Genomic DNA, 17,163 nt, shown 5'->3' with positions numbered 1-17,163 from the left:
GTGTGTGTGTGTGTGTGTACACGCGTGTGTGTGTACGCGCTTGGAACAGGAAGGGGCAGGCTGGGAGCTCCACGGGAACTCTCACCTGGGGTGGGATTAGGAGCTGCCGTCACCTGCCCTGAGGATTGAAATCCGAAAAGTTGATCTTTTATTTTTTTTATTTTTATTTTTTAAAGATTTTATTTATTTGTCAGAGAGAGAGAGAACACAAGTGAGCACAAGCAGGGGGAGCGCAGGCAGAGGGAGAAGCAGGCTCCCTGCTGAGCAAGGAGCCCGATGCGGGGCTCAATCCCAGGACCCTGGGATCATGACCTGAGCCAAAGGCAGATGCTTAACTGACTTAGCCACCCAGGCGTCCCATGAAAAGTTGATCTTTTAATTTTTAGATCTGTCTCACATAAGAGGAACAACAGAAAAGTGTCTGGAAAAAAACTACAGTGATGAGTGTTTAGCTCTAAAGTAAAAGTAGTGGTAAGGTTTCAGTGAATGGCCTCAGTTCTCAAAGACGCTAATAGTATTTTGAGAGTCTCTGGGGCAGTTGGCAGGAAGTTCTCTGAGGATATTCAGGAGAAGCAGGTGCTGCTGAAGTTCTCGGTGTCGGGACACTGACCCTGATCAACTTCATGTCCCCCGCCAGGTGATGCTGTGTAATCCCGTCTGTGGCGTTGGCTATGCTCTGACAGTGTGGCGATTCTTCCGAGATCGAACAGAAGAAGAGGAGATCTCGTTAATTCACTTTTTTGGAGAGGAGTACTTGGAGTATAAGAAGCGGGTGCCCACAGGCCTGCCTTTTATAAAAGGGGTCAAGGTGGAGCTATAACACAGCAGGAGCGGGCCACCCTGGGCCCAGGGGCCTCCCACTGGGCGCGGCCCGGGCCACACCTGCCTCCGGTCAGCCACTCTGTGGAATGGATTTTCTGAACCATTTTGTATGTCACCAATTACTCTTCTGGAGTATCACTCAAGACCAAATGGTCAGAAGGCCTCAGGACCAAAGGACCCCACACCCTAGAGCAATCTGTTCTTGGGCTGAATCAAGGTAGGACACAGATCAAAGATGGACAAGGAGCAAATAACAGCAATATTCTACAGTGACTCCACCCCCCCCCAGAAGGGCCTGGGTGAGAGCCCCGGCTGCGCACCATCCCCCACGAGGCATTTAGTGTAACCAAGACCCCTCAGGAGCAGTGGACTCGCTCATTACTGAGTAAGGCTTCTTTGGCAGGAAGGGGTATGTGGACAACAGTGCTTAGTGTTAGAAATACATTCAAAATCTTTAACCGAAAAACACAAACAGCACAGCTTCGACCTCCTTATTTCTGTGCTTAAGTGCATGAGCATCTATACAGTTTTAAAGATAATTCTTTATAAGGCACTTTGGCTCTTAATATATTTAATCGTATTTACATATCTATTTTTTATAAATAGCAGTATAAATTCTAAGGGGACTTGGTGTTTATAGCCCCAACTTTTATTTGGCAGACAGGCAGCATGGACACCTCCAGACGATTTGGCTGAGTGGCTTTGTGTTAACAAGGGCACCCCAAGCCAGGGAGACTGTGGGCCTCTGTGGCTTTCCCTGGGGTCCTGGCCTGCTCTTCTCCCGAGAGGGGGCTGTTATCAGTGACAGGCATGTCGAAGATGTGTCATTTTAACTTTATCCAAGAAATGCTTACTGAACACCCGCTCTGTGTAAGGCATTGTTAACCATTGGGAAGTACTGCTCTCCATTTATTTGGGATTTTAGTCTTACTGCATCATAGCTTATATTTTTGTGTTTCAGTTGAAATCTATTAACTATTGATTTCTATGTTCTGTTCTCAAAATTCCACCGACTTTAATGCCATTTCAGACTGTCTTTTCCAAAGGGATTCAGGCATATATAACTATACAATTCAAGCAAGTCAGCTCATGAGAGTCTTAAATAGAGCAAATGATCCCAACTGAGATTCAGTCAGTATTTTTGTTTTTCAAGTTTGGGGAGAGTGGTTGGCTTTACATACATCAGCTTTAAGACCCTTGTTTAATTCTGGATAAGAGAGGGCCTTGGTCTCAGCGTGAAATCCTTCCTGCAGTTGGCAGTGGCGCTCCCGAAGCCCTCTCGCGAAGGCGGTGGCCGCCCCTGGCTGCAGAGCTGCCCAGCTGCCACGCCACGCCTGGAGGCTTCGAGGAGCCCCTTAACCTTTCTGTGCCTGGACTCCCCATCTGTAGAATGGGGTCAGTACCACCTACCTCATAGGGGTGTTGTGAAAACTTAGAAGAACAACGTCAGACATTTCAAATGCTTAGATAAGAGAGATGGCATAAATGGAATCTGCACCGTGAGAGATTGCACAGATGCGGACCCTGGTCGGCTGTACCAGACTCTGGAATTGTGTGTTCAGAAGAGCATGTTACCAACTCAGAAATAGTACCGACTTCTAGATTTCATGGCCTAATTAATTTTTTCGTTATTATATATACCAAAGAGGTTTACGGGTTTGTTGATTCCTGGGATGACACTCTTCTGGTGTGAGTGGACCCTACCGTCGGCCCTCGAGAGGGCCTTGCAGCCAGGCTGGCCAAGGCCGCTGCTGGAGCTCTCAGCAGCTGGTCCTGCTGGCATGAACACTCCCCAGTGGGACGTCGACATGCGCTTACTCTGGGAACTTGAGTTGAATCAGTCCTGACTTGTTCTCCAGACCACGCTTAGCAAAGTAAACTCCACTCATCGGGATTGCAGACTGGAGGAAGGCGTGGCTGGGGTTTCGGTAGCCATCCCCAGCTCCTTGAGTGACAGTTCTGTGCTGCATCTAGCAGGATTGGACCCAGCTTTCATTCCCATGGTGGGGGGGGATGGGGGGCTGTGAAGTTTTCTTTAATAGATGGAGAACAGCTAACGACGGCCCTTGGCTCTGTGGACAGAAAGTCTGAAGGTGTTGGCATTTGGTGATCTCAACTTCATCCACCTGCTGGAGTTCACAAAGCCCACCTTCCTGTCAGGCCCTTGAGCTCAGGAGGTAGGCCTGGTGTTTTGCAATGAGATGCTACCGTTATACCACCTGGGCTTTAAAAAGCAAAATCCCATGGGCGGGAGTAGGGAGACACCCCGAGCCTGACTTGTACACCCAGGGCAGAAGTCAGCAGTTACTTAGGGAGAAAAGATGAACTACTTAGGGGAAGATTTGGCAAGTGATTGACTTTCATCTAGTACTGACATTTTCAGATTATTTTTGACTTTATAAATTTAGCAGTGACAGTGTACACGACAGAGAATCAGGTTAATGAAGTACAGGCTTTCTGGGTATTCCCAAAAGCTTTCTGGGTAAAGGCCACATCACCAGTTCCCTTAAATTAAGAAACTGTCAAAAGAGATGACTTACTTTTTCCATTGCAGGTTTTAAAGTGGAGATTCTTAAATGGAGAAAAGGCAATGCACAGAACAAAGCTACTTTGAAGCAGCGTAAAATGAAACATTCTATGAGGATTTGCAGGCTATGGCTAAGAATAGCAGTTTACAGAAAAGAGGTAGTAAGTAGCAGGAGCCTGGCTGAAAGCGAAAGACAGCATACCCCACTGTCCCTTCATCATTTGTAGGAACTGCTTCTTGAGCCTAAAGACTAAACTTTATTAATCCCTTCCATTTATTTAACACTGAGTGATTGACATGATAGGGGAATATTCCTAAACCAATACGTGTGTTAATAGCTTAGGCTCAGGAGGGTCGGCCGTAGCTCAAGCTCATTCTGGTAGCAGTCACTCTGTCATAGGTACAGTAAACCACTGTCCCTTCTCTGCACTTTCTTACTGCCTTAGATAGTTGTGATCTCCCACCGCATCTTGCTTCTGTAGTGACTTGATGAGGTTGGTGGGAGAGGCTTGCTGTCTGCGCCCTGCTGTGAGACTTGATGCCTTGCCCTGGGCTTGGAGGGCCAGCCGTCACGGGTGGTCCCAAGCGCTTGCTCTAGAGGAAGCCGTCCCGTAGCTAGGAGAGTAATTTAATGGAGTAATTATTCTACTCGTCTTTTTACATGCAGAAATGTTTATTTAAATATTTTAAATTGGATTTTCTTTCACAGATACTGAATATTCTTTCCAATTCTTAAATAAAACTGTACTTGATTTCACTATGAACCATAGTGTGATTGTGTGGGACGTAATCATGTCACCTCTGACTAAGAAATGTCTGGGACCTACAGCATAAAACCAGATGTATTTTGCCCACTCAATTCAGTTCTGAATGCTAATCTCTAACCAGTTCGTTATGACAAGTTCCTCCTGCCCGTTAGGCTCCCAAGGGTTTGTGATGCTCCAGAATGAGTGTCCATGCTCCAAAACAGGTGCAGAGGTGTTGGATATTGATGTGATGTTTTCGTGTGTTGATGTGCTGGTCTGCCTGGCATGTGGAAGCCATTTGCTGTTGGAACCACTGAATAAGCTGGGTATCTGCTTAAAATGTGGCTCTGTGGACATTTTACCTCCAAAACTTTAAATTTTCCTTTTTAAGCATTTGTGACATTCCACCTGACAGAAAGGGCAACTGGAAAAGCGAGAAAAAGTTGTGGAGAAGTTGTGACCATCTCCTGCCACACACGCCACCGGCTGCTGCTTTGCTCCGTGAGCTCAGTCCTTGTGTGAAAGGAGACCGGAGTGGGGTTTCGTCTTTGCTGAGTCCGTGCTCAGGTTGCTGGGTGGAACCAGCAGGGCCAGTGCTGCACAGTTCTGGAGTCTCCCTGTCTCAAGTTCGGACTGGTGCGGGCTGATGGAGTGCGGGGCCCCGCATGCAGACGCTAAGGGGGTGCCAGAGCAGCGAAGGGCTTTTCCACATGGACCAGGATGCCGTCTGCAGCCGCGTGATGGGGACCAAGACTTTGTGCAGTGCGAACACAGGGAAGAGTGAAGCTCAGCTCAGGCCAAAGAATCGGAAATGAGGACCTGTCAGAGTTTCTGGGGTCTTCTGCTGTTTAGTGATTACCCTTTGTTTCATGATGGGAACAACCTTTTCTTAAATATCCCAGTCTTGATGTGCAGGCTGTAAAATACCCACCCCTCAGGACCAGTCCCATTTGCTAAGTCGGGTGCTCTCTCCGTGTGGGGATATCACCCCCGTTCTTCTGTCTGGGTTTATGAGGGTCTTTATTCTTCAGTGGAGGCTCTTCTGTGAGGCTGTTCAGAGTCCGGCCGTTCCCTCTAGGTTCTGATGTTTTCTCTCTCTTCTCTGTGACACTCACCGGGTCATTCCTAAAGGAACACTTGACGTGAGGTCTACTCACCACCCCCATGCCAGCACTAACATCCACTGGGGCCAAGGCTTTTGGAATGGGAAGCCTTTCTGGAAGCACCCATGGGTAAACCAAAACTGTATCATCTCCTAAAGGATTCTCATCCCATTTTTTTCTTTTTTAAGATTTTATTTATTAGAGAGGGAACACAAGCAGGGGAAGCGGCAGGCAGAGGGAGAAGCAGACTCCCCGCTAAGCAGGGAGCCCAATGTGGGACTCGATCCCAGGACCCCGGGATCATGACCTGAGCCGAAGGCAGATGCTTAACCGTCTGAGCCACCCAGGCGCCCCTCTCCTCCCATTTCTAATGATTTTTAGTTGCCCAAAATCTGCAGTTCAGGCCTTCTCAGAGCCTTGTGGTGAAAACAGGTTTGAACGGACACTCCCCTGGAGCATCTGAGCAGAACGTGGTGGCAGGGAGGGTGAGACTAGTTTCTGGCCTGTCACAGCAGCAGACTGCGCCATGTCCTCCAAGCTCTTCCTGCTCTGATTTCTGCAGCCCCATTCTCTGCCCCGTGGCGAGCACACTTAACTGAGAGCAAAATACTAAAAGATCAGCCTGTGACAGTGATGTATCTGTTCCTGCGCATTCCTTTTTTCCTCTGGCAAGTATTTTGGCAAACACCGTGTCGCCAGTAAATAGTGATGCTCTCACATCAAGAAATGATCCTCAGTCACTTTCTCATTTAAGTGACTCTGAGTCACTTGGTGTAAATGCACTCGAGCCAGTCTGCAACCCTCGGCGGTGTGAGCAGTGCAGGCAGCAGCCATGGCTGTTTATAATTCTAGAACACCGGCCACCTCTGTCCTCCGTGAATTCTCTGGCCCTGTATTTTACAACCAGACCCAGCCGAGCCCATAGAGCTGGTCAGCGTCAAGCCTGGGCCAAATGGGAAAGAAACCCGGGGCCTGTCCCTGTGCCTCATGTTTGTCTCTGAGATTGAATCACTTGCCACTTGGGCTGGGAAGACTCGCCTTACCTGGCCTGAGTCTCACTGTCGGCGCTGTCATCACGCGTGTTTTGTAGGTGCTCCGACTGTTCGTCCACTGGCGCCTGAAGCCTATGTGAGAGAGAGTTCCCGGGAGGCTTGAAGGCAGCAGAGCTGGCCGCTGCCTGTCCTTCAGCTCTCTAGACAGAGAGCCAAACTGAATGAGACACTCAGAGGCCTGCCTAGGGTTTTGGTCCTCAGATATTGACTGAGGGCCAGGGCTGCTCTCAGGACAGTTGTGTTGTGGTCAGGAAGAGGTGCTGAGGTTGGGAAGAAGGTGCTGCAGGACCAGGCAGCAGGGAATGGCAGGAGCAGAGACCTGTGTGGAGAGGATCTCTGGGACAGTCTGAAGCAAGAACATTCCAGGCAGGGCTGGGAGGGGGGAACTGGTCTGACTTCTCTGGGTAACTGAAAGGCCATTATGACTGGGGTGTGGTGAGGGGCTAGTGTGGTTGGAGGTGGACAAGGAGGGTCCCAAAAGGGCTGTAAGGCCCTGGAGTGATGGGAAGTCTAGGCTTTAAGAAGACCATTAGCTATGGAACACCCTAGAGGGGCCGGAGAGGGTCGGTGATGGTGGCTTGCCCTGGGGCTGCCATGGGGACAACCATGGGCTGAGACAGTCATGTTAGCAGGACTCCGGGATTGGTTGGAAATGGGTCGAGGAAAGAAAAGGAATCAGAAGGTCCCCGGCCTTCTCACTTGGGCATCTGGGTGATGTGATGCCCCTCACTGCAGGGGGGGTGTGGGGGAGGATATGGAGTCCTGCCATTGGGGGATCTGAGGCACCCATGACAGACGTGTCCAAGTGGAGACCCCCAGGAAGGGGCAGGGCAGTTGGAGAGGGGTCTGGAGCTCAGGAGGGCCTGTGCTGGGAAGGGCTTGGAGGTTGTCGGTGTCGCAGTGGGATTTTAAAGTTGGGGGGATGGATGAAGCCCCTTCAGCATAGGGTGTGGGATGGGGAGAGGCCCTAGGACTGGGCCCTGGGGAGAGCTGACACTTGGGCACTGAGCAGAGGTGGCAGAGTGGCCAGTCTAAGAAGGGACCCTGAGCGGCAGGAGGGAAACCAGTGTGGGCTGCCTTAGAACAAGAGAGGAGCTTGGTGAGGACGCCATGAGCACTGCTGAGAGACCGAGGGCTGCGGCCAGAGGCCACTGACCACAGCCGGCCACAGGAGCGGGCTCGGGGGTGGGGCTGCCGGCAGTGGAAGACCAGGAAGCAGAGGCAGCAACACCAGACACCTGGAGAATGGCGCCCTGGAAAGGGACAGAGGCAGCCTCCCTCCTCCCCACAGACCTCCAGGAAATGGGCTCTAGCCTGAGCTCCTTTCCCTTTGCCAAAATTGGCCACAGGCGCCATTTCCCCACAGAGCCAGGCCTCCAGGAGCACATTACTTGAAGCTGGTTTCTCACTGAAGCAGAGCGCCCAGAACGAAATGCACACCAATTATAAGAACGAGGCTTGGTACGTGTGCACAGCCTGAACAAGTTGGGTAGGCAATGTCACCTCTGTCCAGAGTCCCCCTGGGGGTCATCACCATCCCGACTGCTAATGCCAGAGGATAGTTGTGTCTGGTTTTGAGTTTTTTTTTTTTTTTTTTTTTTAAAGATTTTTATTTATTTATTTAACAGAGATAGAGAGCACAAGTAGGCAGAGCGGCAGACAGAGGGAGAAGGAGAAGCAGGCTCTCCGCCGAGCAGGGAGCCCGATGCGGGGCTTGATCCCACGACCCCGGGATCATGACCCGAGCTGAAGGCAGCCGCTTAACCGACTGAGCCACTCAGGCGCCCCGGTTTTGAGGTTTTATAAATGGAATCGCATGGTAGGTGGAGTAAATGACTTTGCGCGCCGAGGAGACACGGCAGCTAGTCCTGGGTAGGCCAGGATGCCGTCACAACTGTGCGGGAGCTGTGCCGAGTCTAACCTCTCTGCACGCACGTCAGAAGGCTCACTTGAAGGGTGGCTTGGAAGTTCTGGACGAACGTACAATTGCACACACTTTAATTTTCCTTCTTCCTCAAACTCGATAAAACTCTAGTAAAGGGGCCAAAACAATAGGGGAAGAAACTTCTCCAGGTTGAGAACAGAAAGGGATAATACCAAAACGTTTGAAGCTGGAGGGCACGTAGTCAGTGGTTAACTACCTCAGCAGACGTGAGAAACCCAAGCTCAGAGTGGACAGTGGGACAAGCCAAGGCCCAGCTCCGTTCACACCACAGAATCCTAGCGGGCCCAGCAACTGGCAGCCTCCTCGCCTCTGCAACAGGGAGGACGGGACAGAAGTAGGGAGGGGGGTGACAGTCAAGATCCTTACCGCAGAGCAGCTGCCCCTCCCGCGCCCCGCCAAAGGGTTAGTCTCTGGGAGGGTACCACACACAGGTGAGAACTGCTGGAAAGCAGCTGTGCCTGCAAGTGCTCCACATGGTGGCCTTCAGGAAGGAGGCTGGGGAAAACAGAAAAAAGCCCTGCCTACCCCGATCCCCTGCAACGAAGTGCCCCCACGTGCCCTGAGCATCCAGTCTGCCCCTGCCCCCAGCTCCTAATATGAGCACATGATCAAAGATGACCAGACAAAAGCCTTTAACGTGGAAGATGGAAACCTAAACAAACAAACTTGGAGGAAACAGACTTGAGGAAGAAAAAAACCAACAAACACCTATCAGCCTCAGAGGGGTAAGAAACTATGTCCGTGAAGCAACAGAAGGCTGTGAAAAAAAGTCTAGGGTACAAAACAAGAGCTCTTGGAAATGGAAAACAATGAAATTTTGAAAATAGCTCTTGGAAATTTTCTTCAAAAAAATGAACTCAGTACAAGGGTTGGAAGAAAAAGGACATCTCACGGAAAGTACAGCAGAGATACAAAGAGATAGAAGAAAACACCGAGAAGGCAAATCAGAGGGCCAGCCCAGAAAAGCCAATATTCAGGGCGCCTGGGTGGCTCAGTTGGTTAAGCGACTGCCTTCGGCTCAGGTCATGATCCTGGAGTCCCTGGATCGAGTCCCGCATCGGGCTCCCTGCTCGGCAGGGAGTCTGCTTCTCCCTCTGACCCTCCTCCCTCTCATGCTCTCTGTCTCTCATTCGCTCTCTCTCAAATAAATAAATAAAAAATCTTAAAAAAAAAAAAAAGCCAATATTCAGTAATAGGGATTCCAGAAAGAGAAAAATTGAAATCAACTCACTGGTTCAAAAAGATGTGTGTCAAAACTGAAGGGCATGAACTTCCAGACTGAAAGGACCGGGTCCTTTCTAATGGATGGAAGTAGACCCTCACCAATGGGAAGTTTTAGAACCATAGGACCAGAGAAAATTCCACAAGCTTCTAAAGAGAATAAGTAGGTCTTGTCACTAGGATTAGGAATCAGAATGCCTTCAGACTTCTCAAAGACAGCCTTGGAAGCTAGAAAATAATACAGCGATGCTGTCAAAGGAGAATCATTTCCAGTCTAGAATTTCAATCTAGAATTCAATACCCAGGAAAACTATCAGTCAAATGTGAAGGCAGAATAAAGACATTTCAGACTGGTGCTGTCCAAAATATAGACCTCCTGTGCACCCTTGTTCAAAGAACTATGGTGGGTTGGTGGACTCCACCAAACCATCAAAGAGGAAATGTGGGATACAGGAAACAGATCAAAGGCAGGGGTGAGGCAAATGGGAGTCCCCAAGAGGGTGGTAGAGGAAGAGCTCAGGCTGACCACTGTGCACCAGACCTATAGGGTAACCAGCCCACCCTGGGGCCAGGTGACTCAAGGGACAGGCACGCTGAGGACCTGCCACCAACATCCCTTTGCTACTGTAATACCTTTTGATGCCCAAGTACAGTGCTGAGAGCCTAGCCTTGTCTAGACTTGGCTTAAGCATGTAGTGAGGAAGTTCTGTGCTCTCTTCCGTGTCCTGTTGCCCGGATCTACTGAGGGCTGTCATTACACCCACAAGAAGTATCTTTTGCTTTGACCTATTCCTGAGGGCCAGAGGTGGGCGATTTTGTGCCTAGAAGCAGAAACTCAAAGCAGCCCACTCATTCTGTGTTTTTGGAGATGTCCAGAACCTGGTCTGCCCAGATGCCCTGAGTAAACTCTCATGCCCTGACCCACTGAATTCCTGAAAAGAGCTCTTCTGAATGTGTGGCACCTTTCCCACACACATTCTTAAGTGTCTTGGCTCTCCTGTGAACACGCCTTGGTCTCACCTGGGCTCCAGCCGCTCCTTCACCTTGGCAATGGAGCGGACGTAGGGTGTGATCTGCTTGGTGATGGTGGTCAGGTAGGCATTCTCCTGCTTCAGCTGAAGAAGGTCATGGAGCTGGGCTGTGGGAGCCAAGGCCAGAGCGTTGGGTCTTGTTGGCTTCAGGTTCTTACTGTCAAGCCTCGTACCATCTAAACATCCCAACTACTTCAGCAATTGCCTCTTTAATTAAAGGGCAACATAGGACTTGTGAAGGCATTCTGCTTACTGAATCCTGACCTCATATGCATCGTTTTGGGGCATTAGCAATTGTGGGGCAAAGTCAAGGACTACAGGGAAGAGCATGGGAGTTTGTATCTGGTTAGTGGGTAACTGACTTCCTGCCCCTGCCAGCACGTGGGTTAGCTCCAAGAAAGGGGTGCACCCAGCAGCAGTTGCCTGCGACCTTCGTAAATCTCCTGCTCGTTAGCCACCCGCTGGTAGGATTCCTCCCAAATCTGAAAGAGAAAGTGAGTTGGACGTTGTATACGGCCATGAGTTGGAATTTCCATTGGTGGCATTTCTGTCCTCTAGCTACTCAGGGCCATAGGGCACCCCCAGCTAGTTCACATGGTTCCAGGCGGCAAAGACCCCAGTTCCAGAGCTTGCCACACGAGGGCTTCATGTTGGACCAGGCCAAGGTCCTGTTTCTCTCCCCTTCCTGTCTTGGGGTAACCCATGTAGAAGGTGACAGGTGGGGCTAGGTGCCTGGGAGGGGGGTCGCTACCTCCTGGAAGACTGCTCTCATCCCCTCCAGGGAAGCGTACTCCGAGGCAATCTGTGTGTCCACCTGCAGCGACTTGTGCAGGATGTCTCCCATGATCTCTGCCTTGATGAGCGAGTGGTGCTTGGTGAGGTCCCGGTGCAACTCTTGTACCTGGTCCTTCAGGTTCTGCATCTCTGCCTGCAGGCGCTGTGCAGGGAGACCCAGTGAGTGCCTGTGGTTCCTGCGAGGCTGTGTTCACTGTGGGGGCCAGGTGGCCAGGACTAGATTTGGCCACTGCACTTTGGTGAGAAGGGATGGGGCCTTTCCCAGCCCGCAGCTCCCTGGCCCCACTCACCCGGTAGGAGTCCTCATAGTGGCGGCAGTGCTCTGTGAACGGTGTATCCTCCCCCTCCGCCAGCAGCACCTTGGTGCTGATGGACCGGTGCAGCGTGGGCTTTTGGACCGGCGACCCCACCATCTTTCCCACTGGGGAAGGGCAGCTGGGCCCCATCAGCACCTTGGGGCCTGAGCCTGCTGCTAGTCTGAGGAGAGAGCCAGTGTGAATGCAGATTGGGGGGTGCGGCTGGGAGGGTCTTCCCCTACTCCAGGCTCTCAGCCTCTTCCCCTGGACTGCCTGCCAGAACCACCTAGGGGCTCTGAAAAAGCCTCTGCAAGCTCCACCCAAGACCAAGGACATCAGCATGGTGTTTTATTTTTTTAATATTTTTATTTATTTATTTGAGAGAGAGAGAGAGCACAAGCAGGGGGAGCAGCGGAGGGAGAGGGGGATGCAGGCTTCCCATGGAGCAGGGAGCCGGATGCGGGGCTTGATCCCAGGACACTGGGATCATGACCTGAGCCAAAGGCAGACACTTAATCCACTGAGCCACCCAGGTGCCCCAGCATGGTGTTTTAACCAACTGTGTTTTTTTTTTTTTTAAGATTTTATTTATTTGCGAGAGAGACAATGAGAGAGAGAGCATGAGAGGGAGGAGGGTCAGAGGGAGAAGCAGACTCCCTGCCGAGCAGGGAGCCCGACGCGGGACTCGATCCCGGGACTCCAGGATCATGACCTGAGCCGAAGGCAGTCGCTTAACCAACTGAGCCACCAGGCGCCCAGCATGATGTTTTAAAAAACTCCCCAGGGAAGTGTCAACGTACAGACAAGAGTCCATCGGGACATGTCAGGGCTGGTCCGGAGTAAATTTTGTTCACTCACACATGGGACTTTGGACATTTGGCCTGATGTCCAGTCTCCCTTGACTGGGGCCCGGCGATCCCAGGCACATACATCCAGCTCAGGCATTCTCCTAACTCCTCCTGTGTCTCTGGCTCTCCAGACTGAGGCCCGGAAATCAGGCCTTACCCCAAGCTGCCCCTTCCCTTCAGTCCCTATGTGCCCCGTTCTGGGTGGCGGAGGCTGCAGTGGGAGCTGGGGACAGTCCCCAGCTCCTCCCCATCCTCCCCTAACCAGGCTCTGCACCAGATCGGCCAGGGACTTCCAGCCTCTGGGGAGGGCGACAAGCAGCCAGTCCCCACTGCGACGGGTACCTTGTGCCGCCCCCCACAGCCCGTCCCGCGGCAGGAAGGGCACCCCAGCTGCTCACGTGTTGGTGCCGCCCCCAGCACCTGTCGCCCGGCGTGGCCCCAGCAGCAGCAGCGGCTCCAGGCAGCGTGCAAACTCAGCGCGGTGGTCGCTGGTGATCTGGGCGGCAGGAGTGGGTGGTGAGGCGGCCTTTTTACCCGCTGGTCCCACGGCTCCAGCCCAGCCCCCTCCGCCGTGCACCTTGCTGTTCTGCGCTGGCCCGAGGTGCTGGGGACGTGTGACGATGCCCTGCAGCCTCTCCATCAGCTCCTGCAGCGAGAGGAGGGTGCTCAGGCCCGTGTAGGGGATGGGAGTGGGGACGCCAGTGAGGCCCCATGCCCCCCCAAGGCAGGGCTGTCTTTGGCACTTCACCTGCTGTGCACTGGGGGCTCCAGCCCTTCCCTGGGACCGTCCCAGAACCCCTACACCACCCCAGCCCCCAAATCCACAGGAAAGTCGGGGGTGGCTGGACTCCCGGCAGACACTCTACGCTTTGGGGGAGTGGAGGCTCATGCTCCCTTCCAGGCTTCGCTGTCCTTTTAAAAGGGACTCAGCTGGCCCCTAAATGGTTTGCAGATGATGGTGTGGAGGAGGGGAAGGTAAGCCCAGAGAGCCCTGGTCCAGCTGAAGTGGCAGGCTGCCAAGCCCTGAGGTGGCAGTCGGCTGTGCAGGGTGGGCTGCGGGTCGGGAGCGGGGAGACCCCTCAGGAGCTAGGGGGACTCACATAGCCCAGGTCCAGAAACTCAGCCTTATTGGCCAGGCTGAGGAAGGAAGAGCAGATGACCAGGTGAACCTGTGGGGGGGACCCTATTCAGTACCTGGCCAGGGCAGGGAGGCCTCTGGGCTGGGGTGCCCAGCCCTGAACCCCCAGCTCCCCTTACCTGCAGGGTGGGCAACAGAGTGGCCAGGTGGGAGAGCTGCTCCTTGAAGGCCTTGTCCTTCTCTTCGTATTGGCTGGGGGAGGGGCAGGCAGCCTCATCTCGGAGGGGAGGGCTGCTTACCCCCACCTAGCTGGAACCTCAGAAGCGGGAAGTTCCATCTCCCCACCACCTTTGTTCATCCTCCCTGTCAGCACTTCCTGCACCCTGAGCCACCCTGCCCTCTTCACCCCAAGGTCTTGCTCCCCAGGGTGGGGCAGGGTCTGCCCAGGTCCAGGCAGTGGGGCCAAGGGGCAGGGGGTGGAGACCCCGCCACCACTCACCTCTGCACAGCCTGCAGCAACAGCGTTTTCCTTTCTGCCAGTTTGTCCTGGGAGGGACAGCCTGCTTCTGACTGGGCATGCTCAGCCTGCCCCCTCCCTGCACTCACCCACTCCTGGGGCCCAGCCGCGCAGCTGGTTAGGCTGGCTGTGTCTCTGGCCTCCTAGCCCTTCCTTCCTGCATCCCCCCCCGCCCCCTCCCCTCCCCGCCTGAGAGCCCTGGTGCCCTCACCTGGAATGTCACCTCCTGGGGGGGGACGCCTCCCCGCTAGCACCAGCCTGGGGCTGGACCTCTCCTGGCCACGTGACTAAGTAACTCCTGGAAGGAGCTCCATGCTTGCTGCCCTGCCTCACTGCAAACGCCACAGGCGCGGGAGATGGGGTGTTGTGGGTGCCGGGTCATGGCTGGTGAGGATGCTCAGCCTGTGGCCGTCCAGTGCGCACAGCCCCTCACCTGCATGCTGCCGAAGAGGGCATGGATGGCGGCCTCCTCCTCCGCCGCGCTGCGCCGCACCTCCTCCACCATCGCCTGCAGCAGCGCGATGGCCTCGCGTGTGGCCGTCTGCAGGGCCTTCACGGCCTGGGAACAGGGCGGCCTCAGCCTGGCAGGCGCGCACATCCCCGGGCCCCGGGGCGCCGGGGACCCCGCGCTCACCAGCACCGCCTGCTCCAGCCGCTCGCAGCCCTGCACGTAGGCTGACTCGAGATCCACGCAGTGCGCCCGGCTCTCCCTGCGGGGAGCCCGCGCGTGAGCCCCGCTCCCGGCCGCCCTCCTGCCCCCTCACCTCCCGCTCTCTCTACCCACCCCTGCATGTCCCGGAAGCAGCGGATGCACAGCAGCGACTTCTTGTCGGTGGAGAACATGATGTAGGGCTCCGCGTGCAGCGCTGCGGCGGGGGCGGTGGTGAGGGCTCCGGGCAGGCCCACCCCGGCCCCGGGCCCCCACCCGGCACGCCGCACTCACTGCACTTCTGGAGCACGTCGCGGCTGCGCTGGCCCAGGGCCACGATGTCGTGGCGCGCGAACATGCGTGCCCGGTGCGTTTCATCGCGGCAGCGCGCGCACAGCGGCTGCCCGCACGTGTTGCAGAAGTACGTGGTCTCTGCATCCTGAGGACGGAGGACCGAGCGCAGCCTCAGCCTGCCCACGGCCTGGGGAGCCTGAGCCCGCGCCTGCCACTGAGCTCATCAGTCTCAGCCTGGGCAGGCACGCGGCTACGTGCAGCCCTTTCGTGTGATCCTGACGCTCTAATATACCCAGTTTACAGATGAGAAGAGACAGTGAAGGGGGGGTGGGGCGTGGCAGAAACATTCTCCCTACAACAAAATTTCAAACCTGAAGGCTTTTCAAGCCCTCCTTGGCACCCTCAATAGTGGCGAAATGACAGTGCCCACCCTGGCCATCTGGAGTCACCACGAGGCTGGGAGAGGAAAGGGGATGAGGGCCAGCTGGTCCCCCTTCCCTAGGCCAGAGCCGGGGCTCAGAGTCCAGGTCTTGGGCTGCAGCTGTGGCTTTGACCCCAGCAATGGCTATGAAAGCACAGACCCCAACTCCCTACTTTGGCATTCAAGGCCATTTCCTCCCCTGCTCTCCCTGCCTCCAGCCCCTAACCTCCTGCTGGTCATCTCTCTACTGCTGGAGCTCACCTATCCCAGTACTAGCCCAGCACACCCAGAGCTTTTGATCCTGCAGGGCTGTCCTCCTGGGACTTGGGGTACCCCCCCCACCCACACAGCTTCCACAGGTCAGAGTCCCATGTGTCTTTCACAGCCCAGCCTGAAGCCTAGCCTCTGCTCCTTTCATAGACTGGGGGAGGGGGCGGGGGAGGGGCAGGAACACCCCTCCCCACTAGCACATTCTCCTCACTTCCCCTTGGGCTGCAGGTAGCTGCAGACAGCTCCCCGGGTAGCAGTGGGCCCTGAAGGACAGGCCAAGCCTGTCACTGGACCGCCCTTCCTGCAGGTCACAACTCCACCCTGAGTTGGGGACCAGTAAGCTCGCCCCAAATCAAATGACTTTAATCTCTGCCACTATCTGCTAGTGCTTCAAGTCACTTATTCTGGACCTCAGTCTCCCCACCTGTAAAATGGGGCCCACATTTGGGATCCAGGGTGCCTTAGGTTTTGGAGAATCCACTGATGGATAATGGTCTAAGGACATGTTGGGCGCACACTGGGAGCATCAGGGCCATCAAACCTGGCACCCTCGGTCCCGGCCCACCCCCAGGCATCCCTGCCTGCTTGCTGCACTCCAGGTCACAGTTGGCACAGTGCACCACCTCCGTGCCATCCCCTGAGCTGTCCACCAGGAACTGCAGCAGCCGATCCACTGGAGGGAGCCCGCTGGGGCCCTTCACCACCGTCTGGTGTCTGTGGAGAAGCTACAGCCAAGATCCAGATGCCCCTTCCCCACAGCTCCCTATCTCCATTCCCACCCCCCACATTCCAGGCTGGAACTAAAAATAGGGCCTGGCATCTGCTATAAATATCTCACCCAGTGCTCACTCTGACCCTGTCCCTCCCTCTGCCCCATCCTCGGTGAATCCTGGGGGCCCTTGGGGTTGGTGGCAGCCTGGAATGTCAAAGGTGGAAACCTCCCCCTCAACCGCCTCTCATTGCATTGCACAAATTTAGGGACACCACTAGTAACTTGAGCCAACATAACCTGCTTATGTTGACCTAAGACTCAAGGGATCCCCAAAGTGGATTTCTGGGAGTGTTATGACTGCTGTGCCGAGATCCTGTACGGTAGCAGCACTGCGAGGCGACATGACCTATGTTCTAGCCTCGCTCTTGCCTCCGGACTTTCTATGGAAGGTCTTTGGCCGGTTACTCCAGGTCTCGGTTAACCTGCTCTGTATAATGGGCGGGAGCCCGCGCACTGTGGTGCGGAGAGGTTCGGGCTGGGTGCGGCGCAGCCAGAGCCTTGCCTTCCCTACACCTAGTTCCCCACCCACACGGAGCCAATCTCCCCGAGCGCGGCGGGTGTCTGTTGGGGCTTGGAGGCACTCACTGGCACAGCGGGCAGGCGAGGCGGCCATCGGTGGCGCGGCCGCGCAGGCAGCCGGCGCAGAAGTCGTGGAAGCAGTCCAGCAGGCACGGGCGCTCGAACTGTGCGTGGCACAGCGGGCACACCAGCGGGTGGCCGCTCGCAGCGTCCAGGGCGCCCAGGCCCTCCAGGGGCGCAAAGATAGCTCCCGACAT

General features: G+C 54.6%; 2 protein-coding genes across 2 annotated transcripts in view; one reads left to right on the top strand and one right to left on the bottom strand.

Annotated features, from left to right (window-relative positions):
• The window catches only part of ICMT (isoprenylcysteine carboxyl methyltransferase), a 9,201-nt gene extending 5,088 nt beyond the window's left edge, over positions 1-4,113 (top strand). The window contains exon 5 of the mRNA XM_021683386.1: positions 638-4,113. Within this exon, the coding sequence (XP_021539061.1) occupies positions 638-820 (183 nt within the window). The 3' untranslated portion in view covers positions 821-4,113. The remainder of the gene's footprint in view (positions 1-637) is intronic.
• Positions 4,114-5,048: 935 nt separating this feature from the next.
• RNF207 (ring finger protein 207) lies at positions 5,049-17,163 on the bottom strand. The gene is made up of 17 exons (XM_021683385.1): positions 16,973-17,163; positions 16,197-16,329; positions 14,925-15,069; positions 14,766-14,847; positions 14,616-14,691; positions 14,415-14,540; positions 13,964-14,010; positions 13,644-13,716; positions 13,487-13,555; positions 12,964-13,032; positions 12,785-12,882; positions 11,533-11,719; positions 11,199-11,384; positions 10,878-10,929; positions 10,437-10,554; positions 6,242-6,322; positions 5,049-5,220 (listed from the first exon to the last, which is right to left on the bottom strand). The coding sequence occupies exons 1-17, from the start codon at positions 17,161-17,163 to the stop codon at positions 5,049-5,051; spliced, it is 1,905 nt and encodes a 634-aa protein (XP_021539060.1).

The sequence above is a fragment of the Neomonachus schauinslandi genome, chromosome 4, assembly GCF_002201575.2.
Source record: "Neomonachus schauinslandi chromosome 4, ASM220157v2, whole genome shotgun sequence".
Lineage (NCBI taxonomy): Eukaryota > Metazoa > Chordata > Mammalia > Carnivora > Phocidae > Neomonachus > Neomonachus schauinslandi.
Note: the sequence above shows the minus strand (reverse complement) of the source record. Positions and strands in the feature narration are given on the sequence as shown.